At 43.7% G+C, this 23,919-nt stretch overlaps 1 protein-coding gene across 1 annotated transcript in view; it reads right to left on the reverse strand.

Moving 5' to 3' along the window:
- UVRAG (UV radiation resistance associated) overlaps positions 1-17,364 on the reverse strand; it is a 69,294-nt gene extending 51,930 nt beyond the window's left edge. The window contains exons 1-3 of the mRNA XM_015828385.1: positions 17,221-17,364; positions 14,629-14,703; positions 13,422-13,501 (exon numbers count right to left, since the gene is read on the reverse strand). Of these exons, the coding sequence (XP_015683871.1) occupies positions 13,422-13,501; positions 14,629-14,703; positions 17,221-17,349 (284 nt within the window). The 5' untranslated portion in view covers positions 17,350-17,364. The remainder of the gene's footprint in view (positions 1-13,421; positions 13,502-14,628; positions 14,704-17,220) is intronic.
- Positions 17,365-23,919: the final 6,555 nt, after the last annotated feature.

Here is a 23,919-nt window from a genome sequence, read left to right on the forward strand (position 1 = left end):
ATGCTGGCTGAGGAATTCTGGGAGTTGAAGTCCACCAATCATGAAGAAGCCATAGTTCTCCCATGCTGGCTGAGGAATTCTGGGAGTTGAAGTCCCCAAGTCATGAAGGGGCCATAGTTCCATGTTGGCTGAGGAATTCTGGGAGTTGAAGTCCGCCAGTCATGAAAGGGCCAAAGTTCCCCCATGCTGGCTCAGGAATTCTGGGAGTTGAAGTCCCCAAGTCATGAAGGGGCCATAGTTCCATGTTGGCTGAGGAATTCTGGGAGTTGAAGTCCATGAGTCATGAGGGGGCCATAGTTCCCCCATGCTGGCTAAGGAATTCTGGGAGTTGAAGTCCCCAAGTCATGAAGGGGCCATAGTTCCCCCATGCTGGCTCAGGAATTCTGGGAGTTGAAGTCCACGAGTCATAAAAGAGCCAAGGTTGCCTACCCCTGACCTGGGCCCTCAACCTTGCATAAAAGAACAATAGCCGATATTTTCATTTTCCACAGGAAAACATCCGGCAGCTGATCCACAGGCACGTCTTCTGCCTTTCCTGGGGTTTGATTCACAGAAGTAGCCACCTATTTATCGTACATAATATAGTATGCTGAAATATGCTTCTGAACCCTACCTGCATTTATCTTTAGCAACCTGGGAGGCCAGTCAGTATCACTTCCATTCAATTGACGAGGAAGGGATCCAGATCAGTATTGGCTCAAAAATAATCTAGACAGCTAACATTTGTACCTGAATCTTAACAGATCCACGCCCACAATTTAGTCTTCCCAACAGGGGCACACGTGGTCTCCCGTCTGCAATCTATAAAAACCTAGGTTTGAATTCTTCCAAGTAATGTATTTGATCGTTTCATGTTTAAGAGTGCCACGGCTGAAATAAAAACCAGAGGCCTATCCTTCTTATTCCACTTACTGGGTGCACAACAGACATTCCAGGACTCTGTTAACAGATGTAATATTTCTATTAGCATTTTTTTTTGGGGGGGGGGTGGTCAGAATAATCCAATCGTTTAAGAAAATATACCAAATAGCAATAGCACTTAAAGTTATATATCGTTTCACAGTGCTTTACAGCAGGGCTTTTCAACTTTTTCACCCATTGTACCACTTTTAGGATAGGGCGATATCTGAGTACCACCAGTCGCCCAGCAAGGTGTCAAAAACTTGATGACCAAAAAAAAAAAAAGGGAAAAAAGTGATAAAGTACAGGTAGTCCTCGACTTACAACAGTTCGCTTAGTGACTGTTTGAAGTTACAATGGCACTGAAAAAAGTGCCCCCCAACCCACAGCCGAGCAAGACACCTGCCTGCCCACCCGGTGGCGCTCTTCCTCCTGTCCGAGGTTTCCATTGTTGTGAGCATTTCTGTTGAGGATTGGCAGTGGGGGGTGGGATGTGGGGGGTGTTTGGTTTTTATTCCCCCCATCTTCTGGGTGGTTGCAGCAGGTTTTGGTCCCTTCACATGACCCTGGAACACTGTGACCGTCATAAATATGACTCAGTTGCCAAGCATCTGAATGTAAATCACAAGACCCTGGAGATGCTGCAACATTCCAGCTGATCGGTGCTTCTTCTGGGCTCGCCAGGATCAGCGCCAAGCTCCAGCTGGAGCCTGGCGCTGATCCTGGCGCTTCCACCGAGCCCTGACAGCCCCGAAGAAGCGCCGATCAGCTGGAAAGCAGCACAGATCCTGGGGCTTCCGCTGAGCCTTGACAGCCCTGCAGCTCCAGCCGTCTCTCGCTCAGGCTTGTGCGGTGCTGCCACCGGTTCAGCCCATTCCCCTCCCCCGCTACCACTTTTCTAGGATGGTCGCATACCACCTGCCAGGTGCCAGTGTACCACAAGTGGTACCCGTACCACTGGTTGAAAAGCCCTGCTTTACAGCACTCTCTGAGTACTTTAAAATGTCATCCTATCGCCCCCCCCCCAACAATGTGGATCCTCATTTTGCTGACCTCGGAATAATGGAAGGCTGAATCAACCATTGAGCCGGTCAGGATCAAACTCCTGGCTGTGGGCATTCTAAGCACTGCCAAGCCACAGCTCCACGCCGCCAAAAGAAGGAACAAAGAGTTTTAGCAACTCTAGTGACAGAAGTAAAGCCTTCCAAGGACCCCACAGTTCTCCTCCTCCTCCTCCTCTTCTTTTTCTCCAACCCCACTTCCTTCTAGCAACGATGATGTTACCTAGTTGGGTCATGAAACGTCTGCAAGAAAACAACCAAGTTCAAAGAGCACCAAGGACCCCACAGTTCTCCTCCTCCTCCTCCTCCTCCTTTCTAGCACTGATGATGTTACCTACTTTTGATCATGAAACGTCTGCAAGAAGACCACCAAGCTCAGAGGGCACCAAGGACCTCCCCTGTGGAATTTTCCATGGCTAAAATCTATTGCATTTCCCCACATGCCTTTGTTTTGCGTTTGGCTGGAGTAAATTTTTTTTTTCCCCCAGAAGTTTACTTTCAGCATTTATTTGAAACACCTTCGTTTAATTAAACAGCAAAAGCAAACCAGAAGCCAGGAATCATTCAACTCCCTCCAAGTTTTTAAGTTTGTGACATCCTTTGTCAGAAACCGTTCCCCCCCCCCCCTCTCGGGCTTTGCAAAACGAAAAAGAAATCTCGTACAGTCTCGGAAAGCAACAGGGTGTTTACATCCGATGGATGGAAATTCGATTTTCAAAGGCAGGCATAGATTGAACCACACTGGTGGTCCTTAAGAGCCCTCCTTAAGTGGCATTAAATCTATGTGGATGCCAACATGAAGAGAACACAAATGAAGAAAAGATGTTTTGCTGGCTTGCTTGCTTTTCAATTCCTCGTTTACTTTGCAAAAAGATTCACACAGACGCATAGGATACTGAGCCCGTGTCCTAACAGAGAGATAAATGCAACCTTGCCTATCAATACAGCTAGAGTGATATATATATACGGGGAGTCCTCAACTTGCAACAGTTCATTTGGTGACCGTTCGAAATTACGATGGCATTGAAAAAAAAGAGACTTATGACCATCTTTCACACTTACTGTTGTAGCATTCCCATGGTCAGGGGATCAAAATTCGGACACTTGGCAAGGGGCTCATATTTACGACGGTTGCAGTCTCCCTGGGTGGTCACGTGATCCCCTTTTGCGACCTTCTGACCAGCAGAGTCAACGGGGGAAGCCAGATTCATTTAACAACCGTGTTAATAACCACTGCAGTGATTCACTTAACTATAATAATGATGATGATGATGATGATGATGATGATGATGATGATGATGATGGAGGAAGGGACCTTGGAGGTCATCTAGTGCAACCCCCTGCTCAAGCAGGAGACCCTATGCCATTTCAGACAAATGGCTGTCCAGTCTCTTCTTAAAAACTTCCAGTGTTGGAGCATTCACCGCTTCTGGAGGCAGGTTGTTCCACTGGTTAATTGTTCTCGCTGTCAGGAAGTTTCTCCTTAGTTCTAGGTTGCTTCTCTCCTTGATTAGTTTCCATCCATTGGATATTTATATCTTACTTATAAGGGTGTAGGTCAATACATATGTTGTATATAGTATGTTTTAAATGTGTGTTATGTATGTGTACACTTTGAGAGCAAGCAACCAAATTTCATTTTTAATGTGTGCCATTGTGCCCACAGTAAAAAATGACAATAAAGATTATCTATCTATCTATCTATCTATCTATCTATCTATCTATCTATCTATCTATCTATCTATCTATCTATCTATCTATCTATCTATCTATCTATCTATCTACCTTCCTACCTACCTACCTACCTACTTACCTACCTATATCTACATCTATATTTCTATCTATCTATCTATCTATCTATCTATCTATCTATCTATCTATCTATCTATCTATCTATCTATCTATCTATCTATCTATATTTATATATATATATCTATCTATCAATCCATCCACATCTATCTATCTATCTATCTATCTATCTATCTATCTATCTATCTATCTATCTATCTATCTATCTATCTATCTATCTATCTCTTTGTCTGTCTGTATCTGTCTCTATATTTATCTATTCATCAATCCATCCATCCATCCATCCATCTATATCTACCTATATCTATCTCTTTGTCTGTCTGTGTCTGTCTATATTTATCTATTCATCCATCCATCCATCCATCCATCCATATCTATCTATCTATCTATCTATCTATCTATCTATCTATCTATCTATCTATCTATCTATCTATCTATCTATCTATCTATCTATCTATCTATCTATCTATCACTCTGTGTCTGTCTGTCTCTATATTTACCAATTAATCCATCTATCTATCTATCTATCCTCTATCTAGCTATATCTATCTATCTCTCTTTCTGTGTCTGTCTATCTCTATATTTATTCATCCATCCATCTACGGTACCTACCTACCTACCTATTTGCAAGTGTCGGTCATTGATAACCAAACGGGGTTTATTTCCAAATTGCCCTCGTACATTCAACACTTATCTACCTCAAACTTTCAATTGCCTGGGCAGTTCTTCTTTCCTGGTGAGTATCTCAATTTCTCCCACGCACTGATCTCCCTTCCAAATGGCAACCATGAGGTCTTCCCTTACTCATGCTATCTTCAAACACAAGCCCAGAGACACCAATGCGCTCCGAGTGAAAATCAACACCAGCAATAGATGGGGGAATAATCGATGCCACATATTTGGCAAAAGACTCTTTCGGAAAGATGATTACAGTCTAAATAAGCAACCTTTCAAAGCTGTCCCAGATTGCACCAGGCAATAATTGTGGCCCAATTTTGTTCCGCAATCAATTCTGCTTAGGCTGAAATGGCTCTCCTATTAACCGTACATCAGAAAATCAGAGTCAGATTCTACCATTTCCCGACACAACATAATTCTCCCGATAAACAGGAATGCCTTGGCACAGGGCCCAACTGTGACCCGGCTCAACTTAGGAAAGTTATCATTGCAAGATTTAATACTAATTGCGTGGATTAGGGTGTGATGGGTTGTCATGCACTGCTTTAATTTCGCGCAAAAAAGGAGTCCAGGAAGTTCACACAGGTTGGCTGGGGGCCGAGAGATTTGCAAAATTAAGCTTTCAAAATCTAAGTTGATAGGAACTGCCTGGGAACGAGTCGGCCACATCAATTCAAGTCTTACCGAGAATAAATATTTTCGCTCAGGATTGGAATGCATCGTCGGAGATAGACACCCCCCACCCCCCAGACATACATCTATGTGGTTAAAGCATTCATTACGGCGGGCTGACTTATTACCTGTAACTGCTGTTGAATTCAAGATCGATTTCTTGGATTTAAATCCCAAGATTTATCCAGGAAAGAATGTGCTTTGGGCGAAGTCTTACAGAACGTTTATACAAACACCTCTTCCCACCCCTCGGCCTCAATGGGAAAAAAAGATAGGAGAGAAAGGAAAGGAACAGGAGAAGGAAAGAAAGGAGAGAAAAGAAAAGAAAAAGCTGACTATTTATTATTAAAATACTGCAAAAAATAATGTAGGCCTCCTCAGACCAAGAAGCAATTTACTGGCTGGTAGGACAACATCTGATGAACTTACTTAAAAGACAAAAGCCGCTCGTTCGAAGACAGCAAAGTCCACATTTTGGACAGAGAGGACCGCTGGTTTGAAAGAGGGGTCAAAGAGGCCATCTGTGTCCAAATTGAATAGCCCTCTCTCAACAGAGTGGGAAAGATACAACACCAACTATCTCCAGTCTACAACACAGTCCTTTCCGCACTCCAAAGGGGGCTCCACACCTGTTTGTACCACTCAAGATGACCCTGAGGACACTGATAAACTCCAAGTGGCCTCAACGACTCTCCAAAAGAATGCAAATGTCCAGCTGTCTGCAAGGAGTATAAATCTTTCCATTCCCTTTTGGGAAAAGTGTACAGTAGAAATGCCACCTTTGGTTAAGTTTCCACCCATTTTTCTTCTAATTTCTTTATACCTGTAGCTTCGTTCACTTAATAATACTATTTTACATCGCTTTCTGGGCCACCAGTCAACTCTTTGCACCATGACTTTAATTTTATGACGTTTTACAAGCTCACTCAATGAAAGAACACACACAAAAACCCCAACCACCTTGATAGCCATCACATAACATCCTTCAATACAGGACTTCAGTCACTGAATCCTACTGTGATCTGATTGGCTCATGGCCAAAACAAGATGATACCCGATTGGCTCTCTAAACACTCGTGCTCATTGGCTACCATCAGAGGAAGGAAAGCTACCTGAGATCAACCTGAGCAAGTTGTGCTTCCTTTTTCTGGTTATTTGGCTATAACTTTTCATAGAATACAGTACAGATAATTGAACAAACTTTGTTGCATTACATTCTTGATTAAATTATCTTTCCATTGATATATAACTTTATGGTACTACTCCCAAAAAGAAAAAGTGGTGTTATTAGCCATCCAACCATTGAAGCTCACGCCTGCTGCTTCAGGGACTCCATCCAGCCCCCTCCTTCTCTGTCGTCCCCTTCTTCTCTTGCCCTCCATCTTTCCCAGCATCAGGCTCTTCTCCAGGGAGTCCTTCCTTCTCATTAGGTGGCCAAAGTCCTTGAGTTTCAACTTCAGGATCTGGCCTTCTAAAGAGCAGTCGGAGTTGATCTCCTCCAGGACTGACCGGTTGGATCGCCTTGCAGTCCAGGGGACTCGCAGGAGTCTTCTCCAGCACCAGAGCTCAAAGGCCTCCATTCTTTGGCGCTCAGCCTTTCTTATGGTCCAGCTTGCACAGCCGTACGTTGCAACAGGGAGGGTAAACCGAAGTAAAACAATAGGACCGTAAAATAGACAATGGCAAAGGAACGTAGTGAAAATAATAAATCAATATAATAACCCACAATATGGAGGGATGCGTTCAAAGTAACTAGAGAAAAGCACGTTAGGAAACGGCGGAAGAGATAAAAAAATGGCTTTGAACGTCCAGAATTCACTTTTTCAGGTACGATCTGAAAATATTGTTCTTATTAGGAGCCAGTGGAGAACCAACCCATCTTTCCTCTTTTTAAGGCACTTTCTCCCCCAGATCAACCTACAAGTTCACCAAGGTCTTTATCTCCCGGCTAAAATCCTAAACCAACTTGCCAGCTATAATAATAATAATGATAAAGTTGGAAGGGACCTTGGAGGTCATCTAGTCCAACCCCCTGCTCAGGCAGGAAACCCTATACCATTTCGGACAAATGGCTGTCCAGTTTCTTCTTAAAAACTTCCAGTGTTGGAGCATCCACAGCTTCTGGAGGCAGGTTGTTCCACTGGTTAATTGTTCTCACTGTCAGGAAGTTTCTCCTTAGTTCTAGGTTGCTTCTCTCCTTGATTAGTTTCCATCCGTTGCTTCTTGTCCTGCCTTCAGGGGCTTTGGAGAATAGCTTGACTCCCTCTTCTTTGGGGCAGCCCCTGAGATACTGGAACACTGCTATCATGTCGCCCCTCGTCCTTCTCTTCATTAAACTAGACATACCCAATTCCAGCAACCGTTCCTTATGTTTTAGCCTCCAGGCCCCTAATCATCTTTGTTGCTCTTCTCTGCACTCTTTCTAGAGTCTCAACATCTTTTTTACATCGTGGTGACTAAAACTGGATGCAGTATTCCAAGTGTGGCCTTACTAAGGCATAGTAAAGTAGTATTAACACTTCACGTGATCTTGATTCTATCCCTCTGTTAATGCAGCCTAGCACTGTGTTGGCTTTTTTTTTAGCAGCTTCAGCACACTGCTGGCTCCTATTTAAGTGATTGTCCACTAGGACTCGGAGATCCCTCTCACAGTTACTACTATTGAGCAAGGTACCCCCTATACTATACCTGTACATTTGGTTTTTCTTGCCTAACATTGCTGTTAACATTCCTCATCTGATCCTTTGCTAGATGTCCAGAGGTGGATTGCCCTTCCTCAACTTAAGGGAAAATTGTATTGTCAGGACTTATTAAGGAGAAAAGGAAGAAAAAAAAAGCTTGGTGTTTTGCTCGCTCTTTTTCTCTCCCCCTGAGTAAATGCAACAGCTAGTTACTAAATTCAGGCGGGGCTGCTCTTATCCTTGAGGATCTTGAAGAATTTAGAACTTCTAACCAAACCATCTGTCACGGTTAGCATGGCTTTTGAGAAATGCTGGCATGCATTGATGTGTTTTCTTTGGAGACGGGGCTGCAAGTTGACGAGAAACAAGACGGGTGGAGAAGGGAGAGACACTCATTTCAAATATTACCCAGGAAGGCCCAAACTTCAACCTTTTCTTAATTCTCACTTGTCTTTAGTCCAATAACTCTCCCGGCCAAAGAGTCACTACATCGTCAACTGTCTGTTTTGATTACTAGCATAAAAATTATTTCACCTTTCCATTTTTCCTCCCAAAGAAACCAATATTGTATTTTTCTTCCAGTTTCAGCTCACAATGACTTTTATCATAAAACAGCAAAATACCACAGGCTGGGCTTATCTATCTATCCCAGTGCTGGCGAACCCATGGCAGGGGTGCCAGAGGCGGTATTCGGAGCCCTCTCTGTGGGCACACGTGCCGTTGCCCCAGCCTTGCCTCCCCCTGTGACCCCCCTCACCAGCAGCCCCCCTGTAGGAGATTCACCCCCGAGCGTGGCCCACGCGGAGCAGCGCAGCCAAGGACATGGCAGGCAGACAGCGTAGACAAGACTCTGCCCTCACGCCCCATCGTGCACAGTTGATGCTGCGGGGCGCGGGCAGAGGGCATGGCTGCCATGGCGCTGCTGGGCTGCCTGGGCGATCACCCTGGAGGCAGTGAGTGTCCCTGCAGGCAGGTGGGGTGGGGGCGGAGCCAGTTTTTGGGCACTCAGTCTCTAAAAGGTTCGCCATCACTGATCTATCCCATCAAACCATGATTTGTTTAACTACAAATAATGAATTGGCTATAGCTATCTGGGTTCATAACGCTGCTCTAAACCAGGGCTTTTCAACCAGTGGTACGGGTACCACCTGTGGTACATTGGCACCTGGCAGGTGGTACGCGACCATCCTAGAAAAGTGGTAGCAGGGGAGGGAATGAGCTGAACCGGTGGCAGCACCACACAAGCCTAAGCGAGAGACGGCTGGAGCTGCAGGGCTGTCAGGGCTCAGTGGAAGCACCAGGATTCGCGCCAGGCTCCAGCTGGAGCTCGGCATTGATCCTGACGCTTCTGCTGAGCCCTGAAGAAGCACCAATCAGCTGGAATGTTGCAGCATCTCCAGGGTCTTGTGATTTACATTCATCAGATGCTTGGCAACTGATTCATATTTATGACGGTCACAGTGTCCCAGGGTCATGTGAAGTGACCGAAACCTGCTGCAACCACCCAGCAGACGGGGGGGGAGGAATAAAAGCCAAACACCCCCCCCACCCCACTGCCAATCCTCAACAGAAATGCTCACAACAATGAAAACCTCGGACAGGAGGAAGAGCGCCACCAGGGGGGCGGGCAGGTATCTTGCTCGGCTGTGGCTTGGGGGGCACTTTTTTCAGTGCCATTGGAACTTCGGACAGTCACTAAGCGAACTGTTGTAAGTCGAGGACTACCTGTACTTCATAACTTTTTTCCTTTTTTTTTGGTCATCAAGTTTTTGACACCTTGCTAGGTGGTACTCTGATGCTGCCGTATCCTAAAAGTGGTACAATGAGTGAAAAGGTTGAAAAGCCCTGCTCTAAACCATAACGTAGCTTGGTTTTGGTAGCTCACCCTGAGAGAATTAAGCTTGGTGGTTCAAACTGTAGTGGTGTCACCAAAGCTATGGTTAAACCTGGATCACATTTTAACAGACATTAAAGGGGTTTGGGGAAGAAACTTTGATTAATGGCCCATCAGGCAGAAAAACAGAGCCTCTACATTCACCGGTTGAGTAAGGTGGGTTCTTTGCACCGGTTCATACAAATCTATTATTTTCGGGGTTGTTATATTTTGGACCGATTAGCTTGATTAAGCAATAAGCAGCCTTCTAAGATGAATGAAGGCGAATATATGTGTCCCAGGATAACGTTGCGGGATCCAGTCTGGCTTAGTCACCGGGACCAAAGCTTGGTCTGACCCAGATTGGATCCTGCAGCCTTCTGAGAACTCAGCGCAAATCATCTGCAAAGTATTCTACCTGCTTTTGATTACCATGACATAACCTCAGGTATTTGGAGAATTTAAGAATTTAGCTTCCAACATTTTTAGAAAGCTACAGAGGTTTATGACTCAGATGCCTGAACGATGATCTACCCTAACGTGTTTTTTTTTCCACTAAAGGAATGAAATTGTTCCCCTTGCAGGGCAATGGTGACATCTGCTGGTTTGTCTTCCACCAAGGAATATAATTTACCAAATTCCAAGCAAACTCAAGGAAAGAGCAACAAAGATGATCAGGGGACTGGAGGCTAAAATATTATAAGGAACGGTTGCTGGAATTGGGTATGTCTAGTTTAATGAAGAGAAGGACGAGGGGGGACATGATAGCAGCCTTCCAATATCTCAGGGGCTGCCCCAAAGAAGAGGGAGTCAAGCTATTCTCCAAAGCGCCTGAAGGCAGGACAAGAAGCAACGGAGGGAAACTCATCAAGGAGAGAAGCAACCTAGAACTAAGGAGAAACTTCCTGACAGTGAGAACAATTAACCAGTGGAACCACCTGCCTCCAGAAGTGGTGAATGCTCCAACACTGGAAGTTTTTAAAGAAGAGACTGGACAGCCATTTCTCTAAAATGGTATAGGGTTTCCTGCCCGAGCAGGGGGTTGGACTAGATGACCTCCAAGGTCCCTTCCAACTTTATTATTATGGATCATCGCAGTCAGCCAGATGTTCAGACTGGATTTGGCATTTTTGTCTGCCTATCGAGTCCTTCCCAAGGACCTGGGATAGGCAGATGTGGATGTTTGATGGTATTACAGATATTGTCGCAGGATGAAAGCAGTTCCTAGTAAGGCCGCCTTTTGCAATTGACCAATGGCAAATTATTTTTTATTATTAATTATTATTTATTTAATAAGTATTAATTATTATTTATTATTATTATTATTATTACTATTATTAAAATGTTATTACTGTTATTTATTTATTAAATGTATATGCTGCCCACCTTAAGGTCAAGAAACTCTGGGTTACAAACGAGATTAAAAATGAAGGAACAAAACATTAAAATTATTATTTTAAGGATCTTGACAGGCAATTGGCAAGGTTGGGAAGCAGCACAAACCTTGAAATCCCCCAAGCTGGAGACCCAGGAGAAACTCTTTACAGTGGTCCAGCAAGTGCACTACTCACACGTACAGGGAATGCAATGATGCAGGTGATCCTCAACTTACGATAACTGAACCCAAAAATTATGCTGATAAATGAGACATTTGCTGAGTTTTCCCCCATTTTACGACCTTCCTTGTCACAGCTGTCCAGTGAATCCCTGCAGTTGTTACGCTAGTAACACGGTTGTTAAGTGAATCTGGCTTCCCCCGTTGACTTTGCTTGTCAGAAGGTCGCAAAAGGGGATCGTGTGACCCCCAGGAACACTGCGACCGTCATAAAGGTGAGTCAGTTGCCAATCATCCAAATTCTGATCTCGTGACCTCAGAGATGCTGTGATGGCCGTAAGGGTGAAAAACGGTCCTAAGTCACTTTTTCTCAGTGTCGCTGTCGCTAAACGAATTGTCGTTAAGTTGAGAACGTCCCCTGGTTCACTGCTGCTCGCCGACAGCAAATCAGAATTTTTTTCCTCCATTTTTATCACCCGAGCCTTGGTTACTTCCCGCTTGAACCACAGGCCGTCCTCGAATTACAACCGTAACAGAGCTCAAAATTTCCACCACGAAGCAAGGCGGCTGCTAAGTGAGTTTTGCCCCATTTTATGACCTTTCTTGCCGCAGTTGTCAAGGTGAATCGCTGCGGTTGTTAAGTTAGTGTTACGGCTCTTAAAAGAGAATCTGGCTTCCCTCATTGACTTTGCTTGTCAGAAGGTCTCAAAAGGGGGGGAAATCACGTGACCCCGGGGACACTGTGCAACCGTCGCAAGTACATGCCAGTTGCCAAGCCTCTGAAATTTGTTCGCCTGATCGTGGGGATGCCGCAAAGGTTGTAAGTGTGAAAAATAGTCGTGAGTCATTTTTTTCAACCCCGTTGTTAACGTTGAATGGACACTAAACGCATGGCTGTAAGTCGAGGACTTCCTGTGCAATTGCTCCTGAAGATTATCCAGAGACTTTGGCTGATCTAGAACATCAAGCAGCTATGGGCACCTGTTGATTTTTCCATGCGGTACCTCTGCTTGATTCACTGACTGCCTGTCTAATTCCAAGTATTATTTCAATTTTCACTATGACAAAATTCGGGAGGAAAGTTGCTTGGAAAGGCAACAGAACCACCATCACCACCGTCCTTGCTCGTAATCATGAAAAGGCACAATGACAACACTCTGCTATGCTGTCTTGCTTATGCAGCCATCAGAAGCTGCTTCTGCACATCTATCCCAAAGGTGCTTTTTTTCATTCAGCAGGCAACTGGACTTCCTTGTTTTTCTTTGAAGACGTTTCGCTTCTCATCGAAAGAAGCTTCTTCAGTTCTGACTGGATGGTGGGGAGTGGAAGGATTTATACTCCTTGCAGAAAAACTGGTCATTTGCATCCTTTTCTAGAGTCGTGGAGGCCACTTGGAGGCTAATCTGTATCCTCAGGGTCACCTGAGTGATGCACATGGGTGTGGAGACTTCTTGGAACTGCTAAAAGGGACTGTGACTGCAGAAAGCACAACTACATAACACAGTCCTTTCAAGCAGTCCCAAGAAGGCTCCACACCCATCTGCAGCACTCAGGGTGATCCAGAGGACACAGGCAATCTTCCAAGTGGCCTCAACGACTCTCAAACAGGATGCAAATGACCAGCTGTCTGCAAGGAGCATAAATCCTTCCGTTCCCCACCATCCAGTCAGAGCTGAAGAAGCTTCCTGGAATGAGGAGTGAAATGTCTTCAAAGAAAAAACAAGGAGGTCCAGTTGCTTCCTGAAAAAAGCACCTTTGGGACAACCGTGACCTCTGGAGGACGGAGAATCTCCACAGATATTCTGCACATCTATTTCTTTTCGTTTTCTTCTTTTGCTTTAATTTTGTTTATCTTTTTAAGTGTCATGCGTAATAAAAGCACCATAAAAGGACAACCACCCACAAGCCTGCTCCTATCGTGAAGAATGACATTTCAACTCCTTCCGCTGATGGAAAAAGAAACGAACTTTCGCGCTAAACATATCTGCGCTGGAAAAAAAAAGTACGTTTTCGTGCACAACAACAACAAAAAAACAACAACAACGTGCAAGCCAACATTAAGGCTAAACTTCCAACGCGTTATGCAAGGAGCTTAGGGGCCATCGCTAATGATTCGCACAGTGTTGAAAAACATTCTGGGAAACTATGTTATTTTCAGCTCAGCTGCTTCTTAATCGGAAGCCAGAAGTTACCTTAGCAAAGAGAAGACATCATACGAGTTACGCACACAATTTGGATCCACCTGCAGATTCTTCTGGATTCCTGAGACACCCTTGAAGATAAACAAGACAGTGCGTTAACAGTTTTGCGTTGGGAACGCTGAAATTAGATTCTATTTTCCTAATAAAAAAAAAATTACACTCGCACGTTTTGTCCAGACAAAACAGGGTTTATAGCCCGCCCTTTACACGTGATATTCATGTTTACCAACCTTCTCTCTTTATCCCCAAGATACTTCTCTTCCTATTTATTAGATTTTTGTCCCTCCTTTATTATTTTTTATAAATACCTCAAGGCAATGGACATACCTAAGATTCAGTGGTGGAATTCAGCCAGTTCGCATCAGTTTGGTGGCTAAATTTTGCTAAGTTTGGAGAACCGGCTGAATGCACACTGCTTCCGGAAGTCTATTCTAGGCCTGGGAGTAGAACAGCCCACAGGAAGTGCGTGGATGCCACTTCCGGAAGTCGGTTCTAGGCCTCGGAGGTCTGAAGGAGGCCTACCAGGCCTAGAACGGCCCACCAGAAGTGCATGGATGCCACTTCCGGAAGTCGGTTCTAGGCCTTGGAGGCCTGAAGAAGGCCTCCGAGGCCTAGAACGGCCCACCAGAAGTGCGTGGATGCCACTTCCGGAAGTCGGTTCTAGGCCTCGGAGGCCTGAAGAAGGCCTCCCAGGCCTAGAATGACCCACCGGAAGTGTGTGGATGCCACTTCCGGAAGTCAGTTCTAGGACTTGGAGGCCTGAAGGAGATCTCCCAGGCCTAGAAAGGCCCACCGGAAGTACGTGGATGCCACTTCCGGAAGTCTGTTCTAGGCCTTGGAGGCCCAGGCCTGCATCCAATAAGAGAACTGGTTGTTCAGGTATTTGAATCCCACCACTGCTAAGACTCCTTCCTCCTCCTATTTCCCCCACAACAACAACCCTGTGAGGTGGGTTGGGCTGAGAGAGAGTGACTGATCCAAAGTCACCCAGCTAGCTTTCATACGTAAAGTGGGACTAGAAGTCACGGCCTCCTGGTTTCTAGGCCAACCCCTTAACCACTAGGCCAAACTGGCTTTCTATGTCTCACTGGACAGTTAATTTGATTTTTTTAGAAAACTGAAAAAACATTCTGGAAGCTAATGCACTCTGCGGGTTGATGATTTTAAGAGGTTACGGACGCAGTGGGTGTAAGCTTACCTTTCGTTCGTACAAGGCCCCATAATAACCATCATTCAGCCCAAAAATGATTTCATTCGGGCTACGAGCATGTATCTGTTAAGTAAAACCAGTGTCACAGATTCAGTCAGCTTACTTTAAAGCCATTGTTTTAGTTCTTTTAGCACCCAGAGTGGCATTCTTTGTAGGGATCATATGTTTTGTGGCATCCTTCTGTTATGCAGGTTCACCACTGACCCTATAGAGGGGAAAGGAAGAAGCTGAAACTCGATCCCATGAATAGATTCATTTTCTGGGCCACAACGAACAACGAACTAAGTAAATAATCATACATACGATTAGCCTTCAAGGGCCTAGGCCAGGGGTAGGCAACCTTGGCTCTTTTATGACTCGTGGACTTCAACTCCCAGAATTCCTGAGCCAGCATGGGGGAACTATGCCCCCTTCATGACTTGCAGACTTCAACTCCCAGAATTCCTAAGTCAGCATGGGGGAACTTTGGCCCCTTCATGACTTGTGGACTTCAACTCCCAGAATTCCTAAGTCAGCATGGGGGAACTATGGCCCCTTCATGACTTGCGGACTTCAACTCCCAGAATTCCTGAGCCAACGTGGCTTAGCTTGGAAACCTCTCCCTTTCCCCTCAGCATGGCTGGCTCAGGAATTTTGGGAGTTGAAGTCCACGAGTCATAAAAGAGCCAAGGTTGCCTACCCCTGGCCTAGATCATCCCGCACAATCTAACCTAATGATAACTTTGTTAAGCCTTCAGTTTTCAAAGTCTACTGAAGTACACCCAAAGCTAAACATCTGACATTCACTGAAGAAGCTTCTTAGATGAGAAGCGAAACATTTTCAAAAAGAGGAGGAGGGAAAAAAAACAAACCAAGAAAGTCTAATTGCCCTTTGAAAAAGCACCATGACCTGGATGATTGAGAATCTCCAGACATTTAACCATCTGGAGCTTTTAACTAATTTGGCTAGATAATGAACAAGCCAATTGAATATACTTCTACCTGCAGATAGTCAACTTTCAAAATGAGTGATTAACTTAGATAACCCTGTGGTCCGCTGGCTCCTCCTTTGAGAGCAGAGTGTGATATGACCAGAATGAACATTAAATTTCAAACTGATCGTATTTCTTTTATCTCAGGGGTCTTCAAACGTGGCCCTATTATGACTTGTGGACTTCAACTCCCAGAATTCCTCAGCCAGCATGGGGGAACTATGGCCCCTTCATGACTCGGGGACTTCAGCTCCCAGAATTCCTCAGCCAGCATGGGGGAACTATGGCCCCTTCATGACTTGCGGACTTCAACTCCCAGAATTCCTCAGCCAGCATGGGGGAACTATGGCCCCTTCATGACTCGTGGACTTCAACTCCCAGAATTCCTGAGCCAGCCATGCTGAGGGGAAAGGGAGAGGTTTCCAAGCTGAGCCATGCTGGCTCAGGAATTCTGGGAGTTGAAGTCCACCAGTCATAAAAGAGCCCAGGTTGCCTACCCCTGATCTATCTATCTATCTATCTATCTATCTATCTATCTATCTATCTATCTATCTATCTATCTATCTATCTATCTATCTATCTATCTATCATCTATCTATCTATCTATCGAGAGACTCCCAGGATTCCTCAGCCAGCATGGGGGAACTATGGCCCCTTCATGACTTGTGGACTCTAACTCCCAGAATTCCTCAGCCAGCATGCCTGGCTGAGGAATTCTGGGAGTTAAAGTCCACAAGTCATAAAAGGGCCACGTTTGAAGACCCCTGTTTTATCCTAATGCTGGACAGGCTCATGATCCTCAAAGAAAAGTATATATCGTAAATTGGAAATTAATCGTGGTGGCAAATGAACTTCAATAACAACTCAGTCTGTACTTACTTAAACAAACATGAAGATCATAGGCAGGCAAAGCAGTGGGAGTGGGAATGATATTTGACTTCCTGCTGGCTTCCCCAATGATTTTGCTTGTGGGAAACTGGCAAGGAGTGCTGAAATCACGATCACGTGACTGCAGAGAGGCCGCAATAGCCACCATTTTGCACATAGAACTGATCTGAACATGGTGGAAATTTCAATGCCACAGGAGTAATGGCTCCTGGATTTTTTTTAATGCATTTTTAAATTAATGAATTTTAGGCGCCTTGATTTTTAAATTAATAAATGTTAGGTAATCCTGATTCAAATACGTAGTATAAGGCACGATTTGGGCTACAAACAGATAAAACACAACCTTTTTAGTAATATATCGAAGATTCCTATTATCCTGCCCAAATTCTGTCTAGCACCTGCTAACTTTATATCTTTCAAAAGGCAACTGGACTTTCTTAGTTTTTATTCTTGAAAACGGTTCACTTTTTCATCCAAGAAGCTTCTTCGGTTCTTCACTTCAGAAGCTTCTCGGGTAAGAAACGAAACATTTTCAAGAAGAAGAAAAAAGTCCAGTTGCCTTTTCAAAATGATCTTTGGGACAACCATGACCTGGATGATTGAGGATCTCCACAGACACTTATTATCTTGCAACAATTCTTTGCTATTCCATCAACAGATTATTTGCTGAACATATCCTTACATAGCCAATCCAAGTTGAAACAGTACACTTTTCTTTTACCTGCTGGCCCAAATATTTGAGTCCATCTAGATTGACCTTCCACTCAATCAGTAGCTGATAGGTATCATTCTTGCCACCCCATATCCTCACCACAAAACAGGAGACAGACGTATCAAGGCGATCAGGCATTAAACCAAAGTCAAGGCTTCGCCATGTTGGATTCTGTCAGCGTGGAAGAAGAGAGAATGAAATATTCCAGGTTATTTTCTCACACAGCTATTAGTATATAGGAGTGGCCAAAATTGTGGAAACCTTTTGGGGGAAAAGTGTATTTTTGAGGTTTGATGGCTAATAACACCACTTTTTGGGGGGAGTAGTACCATAAAGTTATATATCAATGGAAAGATAATTTAATCAAGAATGTAATGCAACATAGTCTGTTCAATTATCTGTACTGTATTGTATGAAAAGATATAGCCAAATAACCAGAAAAAGGAAGCACAACTTGCTCAGGTTGATATCAGGTAGCTTTCCCTCATCTGATTGTAGCCAATGAGCGTGAGTGTTTATAGAGCCAATCAGGTGTCATCTTGTTTTGGCCATGAGCCAATCAGATCACAGTAGGATCCAGTGACTGATGTCACGTATTGAAGCTGAGAGGAGGACATTTGTCAGGGTGTTATGTGATGGCTATCAAGTTGGTTGGGGGTTTTTTTGTGTTCTTTCATTTAGTGAGTTTGTAAAACGTAATAAAATTAAAGTCATGGTGCAAAGAGCTGACTGGTCGCCCAGAAAGCGATGTAAAATAGTATTATTAAGTGAACAAGGCCGCAGTTATAAAGAAATTAGAAGAAAAATGGGTGGAAACTTAACCAAAGGTGGCATTTCTACTGTACACGTTTCCCAAAAGGTTTCCACAATTATGGCCACTACTGTATAGTTAGTCCTTAAGACCGTAATTGAGTCCAGAATTAGAGTCATACATCATGGCAGCCATTAAGCAGGTCACCAAGTGACCACACCCAACTTTACAATGTTTTTTGCAACGGTCATTAAATGGATCCATTTTTCCCAATGGGTGGGTTACCATTTTAGGCAGCTGTATTAACCTCTAGGCTACAGGTTCTCCTCACTTCTGTCAGCTGAAACCTAACCTTGCCTAACATGCAAGCTGCCCAGNTACATCATGGCAGCCATTAAGCAGGTCACCAAGTGACCACACCCAACTTTACAATGTTTTTTGCAACGGTCATTAAATGGATCCATTTTTCCCAATGGGTGGGTTACCATTTTAGGCAGCTGTATTAACCTCTAGGCTACAGGTTCTCCTCACTTCTGTCAGCTGAAACCTAACCTTGCCTAACATGCAAGCTGCCCAGGTTCGAATCTCAGAAGGGTATGGCTAGCTGATGAGAGCTAAATAGCTTGAAACAGCTATACTAATCTCCCTTTAACTCTTTGTAGGCAAAATCTAAAATGTACAGAAATAGTTTATCGCACTGGCGACTTGAGCCTGCAAAAATGCTCCTAGATTGGGGCTAAAAGGCAAAAGTAATCATAGCAGTAGACCCGGTGTTCTATTTGACATTTACTATGTGTGTGTGTGTGTGTGTGTGTGTGTGTGTGTGTGTGTGTGTATCTGTCTGTCTGTGTGTACACATACATACACATACACACAGACATACAGACAGACACACACACACACACACATAAATATATAAATAAAAGAAAAAACGAACACCAGGATATAATACGTGACACGTGACTCTTTTTAACCACAGGCTTGTTTATATTAAACAGGCTAGTTTATTATATCCTGGTGTTCGTTTTTTCTTTTATTTGTTAACATAATGCCCAGGATTCGCATTTTTAGTATTTTAAAAGATAAATATATAAATATATAAATATATAAATATATAAATATATCGGACCTAGGAATTAGGAAGATTACCTGTACTGGAAAGACTTTTTCTAAAGGGGCAGATACAGCTTGCGACTGTCATTAACGGCCCCATTAACAGTTGAGGCATCGGCTACGTCGCTACGACCTTACCTGAACCAAAATAGACTAGCTTCTCTGATCCGTTTCCTAATTAATCTCACAACTCTGCACTCAGTACGAAGCTAATCTTCAAGATGGTCAGGAAGCTGCAAACTGATACAGACCCACAGCTGCTTCTCTGTTACGTGACGCGACATGAAAGAGCAATGCTGGAACTCTCAAGATCAATGTTTAGATGCTTTGTTTTCTATTTGTTCAATACACCCCTTGCCCTTCCGTTCAAACCGAACTGAACTTAAGCTGGCTAATAAACATGTTAAAACCACAATACAAGAGACGGGGGGAAAAATCATCACTTATGGTATGAATCTAGGAAGCTCTAAGTGTTTTAGGATCCAAGTATTTAACACACTGGAAGTTTTTAAGAAGAAACTGGACAGCCATTTGTCTGAAATGGTATAGGGTTTCCTGCCTGAGCAGGGGGTTGGACTAGATGACCTCCAAGGCCCCTTCCAACTTTATCATCATCATCATCATCATCATCATCATCATCATCATCATCATTATTATTACATATCCCACCAGAATTTGATCTGATGCCTTGGATCTGCAGGGGAGGGGCCCTCCTCATAGTCCTTCAGGTTGATTTGGCTCAAATGTCAATTACAACCATTGTATTCTATGTCAATTTCATTTTAGGCTGTATTTTATTCCAACTTCATTTTATTTTATTCCAACGTCATTTTAAATTGTATTTTATCTAATGCCATTTTAAATTGCTTTTATCAAATTTTAGTAATAATTTGTTTCTGGAACCTTGCACTTTTAATATGGCCCAAGAGCTAATCAATAAAGAAATTTTTAAAAAAATTAAATTTAAAATTTACAACCGTGGAAATCCTACAAGGGTTCTTAGTTCCACTTCTATTCGTCCCCTTAAGGCAAATTGATATTCTCAAACACAGAGAATATAGTTTTGTGTTCCGAAAGTGGTCCGCAATCTATGACCGCTATTGAGCCCAAAACTTCCACTGTTCAGTGGGACAGTTTTGCCTCGTTTTATTTTCTTGCCACAGTCATTAAGCGAATCACTGCAGTTCTTAAGTTGGTAACAAGGTTATTAAAGGAATCTGGCCTCCCCATTGATTTTGCTTGTCAGGAAGGCACAATGGGTGATCACGTGACCCCGGGACACTGCAGCCGTCATAAGTGTGAGTCACTTGCCAAGTGTCTGAATTTTGATTATGGGATCCATGGGGATGCTGCCACGGTCGTTAAGTGTGAAAAAATTTTAAGTCACTTTTTTAGTACTGTTGTAACTTCAAACGGTCACTAAATGAAATATTGTAAGTCAAGGCCGCAGGGGTAGGCAACCTTGGCTTTTTTATGACTCGTGGACTTCAATTCCCAGAATTCCTGAGCCAGCATGGGGGAACTATGGCCCCTTCATGACTGGTGGACTTCAACTCCCAGAATTCCTGAACCAGCCATGCTGAGTGAAAAGGGAGAGGTTTCCAAGCTGAGCCATGCTGGCTCAGGAATTCTGGGAGTTGAAGTCCACGAGTCATAAAAGAGCCAAGGTTGCTTACCCCTGGTCAAGGGCTACCTGTACTTCTCACTGCCACACCAGGTAGGTACAACATTGTACCAAGAACATCTTTCGTGGCATCACTGCGTTCAAAATGGCAAATCCAACTGGGCAATTGAAAGAGCATTTTATTTTATTTTTTTAAATATGTATATAGCTACCCATCTTGCAGCCAACTTGGGGCGGTTCCCAATCAAAAGTTAAAACAAAAGACAGAACCATATTAAAACTCTCAAAAGTTTTAACCCTGTATTCGATTCTGGGACGTCCGGGGGGGGGGGAGGGGATTCAAGATGTAAATGTAAATTTTGGTATATTAAAATGTTATAGTGAAATAATGTATTTGAAGAAGGTGAGCTGCTCGGCTGGCGCCCCCAAACTCCGTCCGAAGGATGAGGAAAGGAAGGAGGTGGGATGTGTAGGGTAGTTGAGAGGAGGAAGGAGGAGAGAGGTGTAGGTAGGAGGAGAAGAGAGGAGGAGGGAAGTAGGTAGGAAGGGTGAAAGAGAGGGTGGACGCAGGCGGGGGGGGCTGCTGAGCATCTCTGAATAGATACATAACATGGGGTTTTTTTTTCTTTTGTTTATTAATGTATACCATATTTGTAACTTGTTTGTTTATTTGAAAATTAATAAAAATTTGAATATTAAAAAAAAACTCTCAAAATTAACACATTACATTAAAAACAACAAAACCCACCCCGTCTTGTTTCATGCAGTGAATGCAATCACGTCCACCATTTTGAAGCCAATTACTGTTATTGCAGAAAAAAAAACAAAACCCCAGGCTGCAACTGCTTAATCACCAATCTTTCCCTTGGATTATTGTGGCTGCCTTCTACAGAAATGCATTCTGGACTATAAGTGACAAAACCTCGTTAGCAATCTCTGGTTTACTGCAATAATAGATATAACTCGTGTAGTTTGCACAGGGATTTACACGAGGAAAACATTGTCCCATGTCACGGTTTAATAAACATTAAACAATCTGGAGAAGGGGTGGGTGGGCAACTAAGGCCACTTTACAACCTGTGGACTTCAATTCCCAGAATTGCTGGCTCAGGAATTCTGGGAGTTGGAAGTCCACTGGTGATAAAAAGTTGTCATACAGCTGCCCACCCCTGCTTTAAAGGAAAAGATTCAAAGGAAAAGCTTAGTCAACATAATAACAGTTCACTTACCAGTGAATTCTTTATGACCTCACTCTTATAAAATTCTATTGAAAAAAAAGAAAAGAAATTTAAAAAAAAACGTTAGGGATCACATTGCACAGATTTCTAAGGATTATCAAGCCGGGAGAGCAAAACAGCGATTGATCATGAAATCAAGCCAAAGTCCTAGAGAGGTCAGGTTATGCAAACAATGGTTGTCATAAAATAACCTCAGATTACATGGAAGCCAAACCTGTGGGAACCTATGCCTGTTGAACTCTTATTTTTGGGAAAAAAACAGCTTTCTTTGGTGACCCATAAAAAAAACTCAAGAAACCTCTGCATCAAGTTTCTATCAAAGAAAGGTTTTTCAGTGTCTAATCAGCATAAAGAAGATTATGATCTTCTTTATGGGACACGTGACTGTGGGAGGGGGCATCAGCAAAACCTGATATTAAATACCTCTGGAAAGGTTTTTTTATAATTTCAAATGGTTGCTAAGGGACCGGTCATTAAGCGAGAACTGCCTGTATCGTTCGGCTTCTCAGGCCAATAACTGATGCCAGAGGTAACTCTGAGTCTGGGAGATCACTGAGAGATAACAATTATTGCTCAAAGCTTCATTATAAAATTAAGCATCTTTCATGGCATCAAATACCCAGAACGGTGTGACGTACTTTCATCCAGTTATCAGTAAACAAAGGCAAATTAATCAGATCGCGTAAACACAAAGTGTAAATATCCAAATCATTCACTATTACATATTAAATACAGGTAGTCCTCGACTTATAACCACAACTGAGACTGACATTTCTCTTTCTAGGTGAGACATTTGTTAATTGAATTTTGTTCGATCCTGACCGGCTCAAGTTTGATTCATCCTTCTGTCCTTCCGAGGTCAGTAAAATGAGGACCCAGATTGTTGGGGGGGGGGGCAAATATGCTGACTCTGTAAACCGCTTTGAGAGAGGCTGCAAAACACTGTGAAGGGGTATATAAGTCTAAGTGCTAGAAGGAAGGAAGGAAGGAAGGAAGGAAGGAAGGAAGGAAGGAAGGAAGGAAGGAAGGAAGGAAGGAAGGAAGGAAGGAAGGAAGGAAGGAAGGAAGGAGGGAGGAAGGAAGGAAGGAAGGAAGGAAGGAGTAAAAGAGACTGGAAGGAAGGGAGGGAGGGAGGGAGGGAGGAAGGAAGGAAAGGAGGGAGGGAGTAAAGTAGAGTAGGAAGGAAGGAAGGAAGGAGGGAGGAAGGGCAGAATGGATGGATGGAAGGAAGGAAGGAAGGAGTAAAGGAGAGTGACAAGGAAGGAAGGAAGGGAGGGAGGGAGGGAGTGCAGAATGGATGGATGGATGGAAGGAAGGAGTAAAGGAGAGTGAAAAGGAAGGAAGGGGAGGGAGGGAAGGAGGGAGGGAAGGAAGGAAAGGAGGGAGGGAAGCAAGGAAGGGGAGGGAGGGAGACATGGTGTCGCAGAGGTTAGAATGCAGTACTGCAGGCTAATTCTGCCCACAGCCAGCAGTTCGATCCTGGCCAGCTGAAGGTTGACTCACCCTTCCATCCTTCCGAGGTCAGTAAAATGAAGATCCAGATTGTTGGGGGCAAATATGTTGACTCTGTAAACCGCTTAGAGAGGGGCTGCAAAGCCCTGTGAAGCGGTATATAAGTCTCAGGGGCTATTGCTATTGCCCCATTTTACGACTTTTCTTGCCACACTTATGTGAATCACTGCAGTTGTTAAGTTAGTAATCCGGTTGTTAAGTGAATCTGGTTTCCCCGTTGACTCTGCTGGTCAGAAGGTTGCAAAAGGGGAATCACATGATCCTGGGACACTGTGACTGTCATTAATATGAGTCAGTTGCCGAGCGTCCGAATTTGGATCGTGTTCACAGGGGTGCTGCAACGGTCGTAAGTGTGAAAAATGGTCACTTTTTTCAGCGCTGTTGTAACTTGGAACAGTCCCTAGATCAGTGTTTCTCAACCTTGACAATTTTAAGGCATGTGGACTTCAACTCCCAGAATTCCACAGCCA

The sequence above is a fragment of the Protobothrops mucrosquamatus genome, unplaced genomic scaffold, assembly GCF_001527695.2.
Source record: "Protobothrops mucrosquamatus isolate PMUCROS unplaced genomic scaffold, P.Mucros_1.0 scaffold4444, whole genome shotgun sequence".
Classification (NCBI taxonomy): domain Eukaryota; kingdom Metazoa; phylum Chordata; class Lepidosauria; order Squamata; family Viperidae; genus Protobothrops; species Protobothrops mucrosquamatus.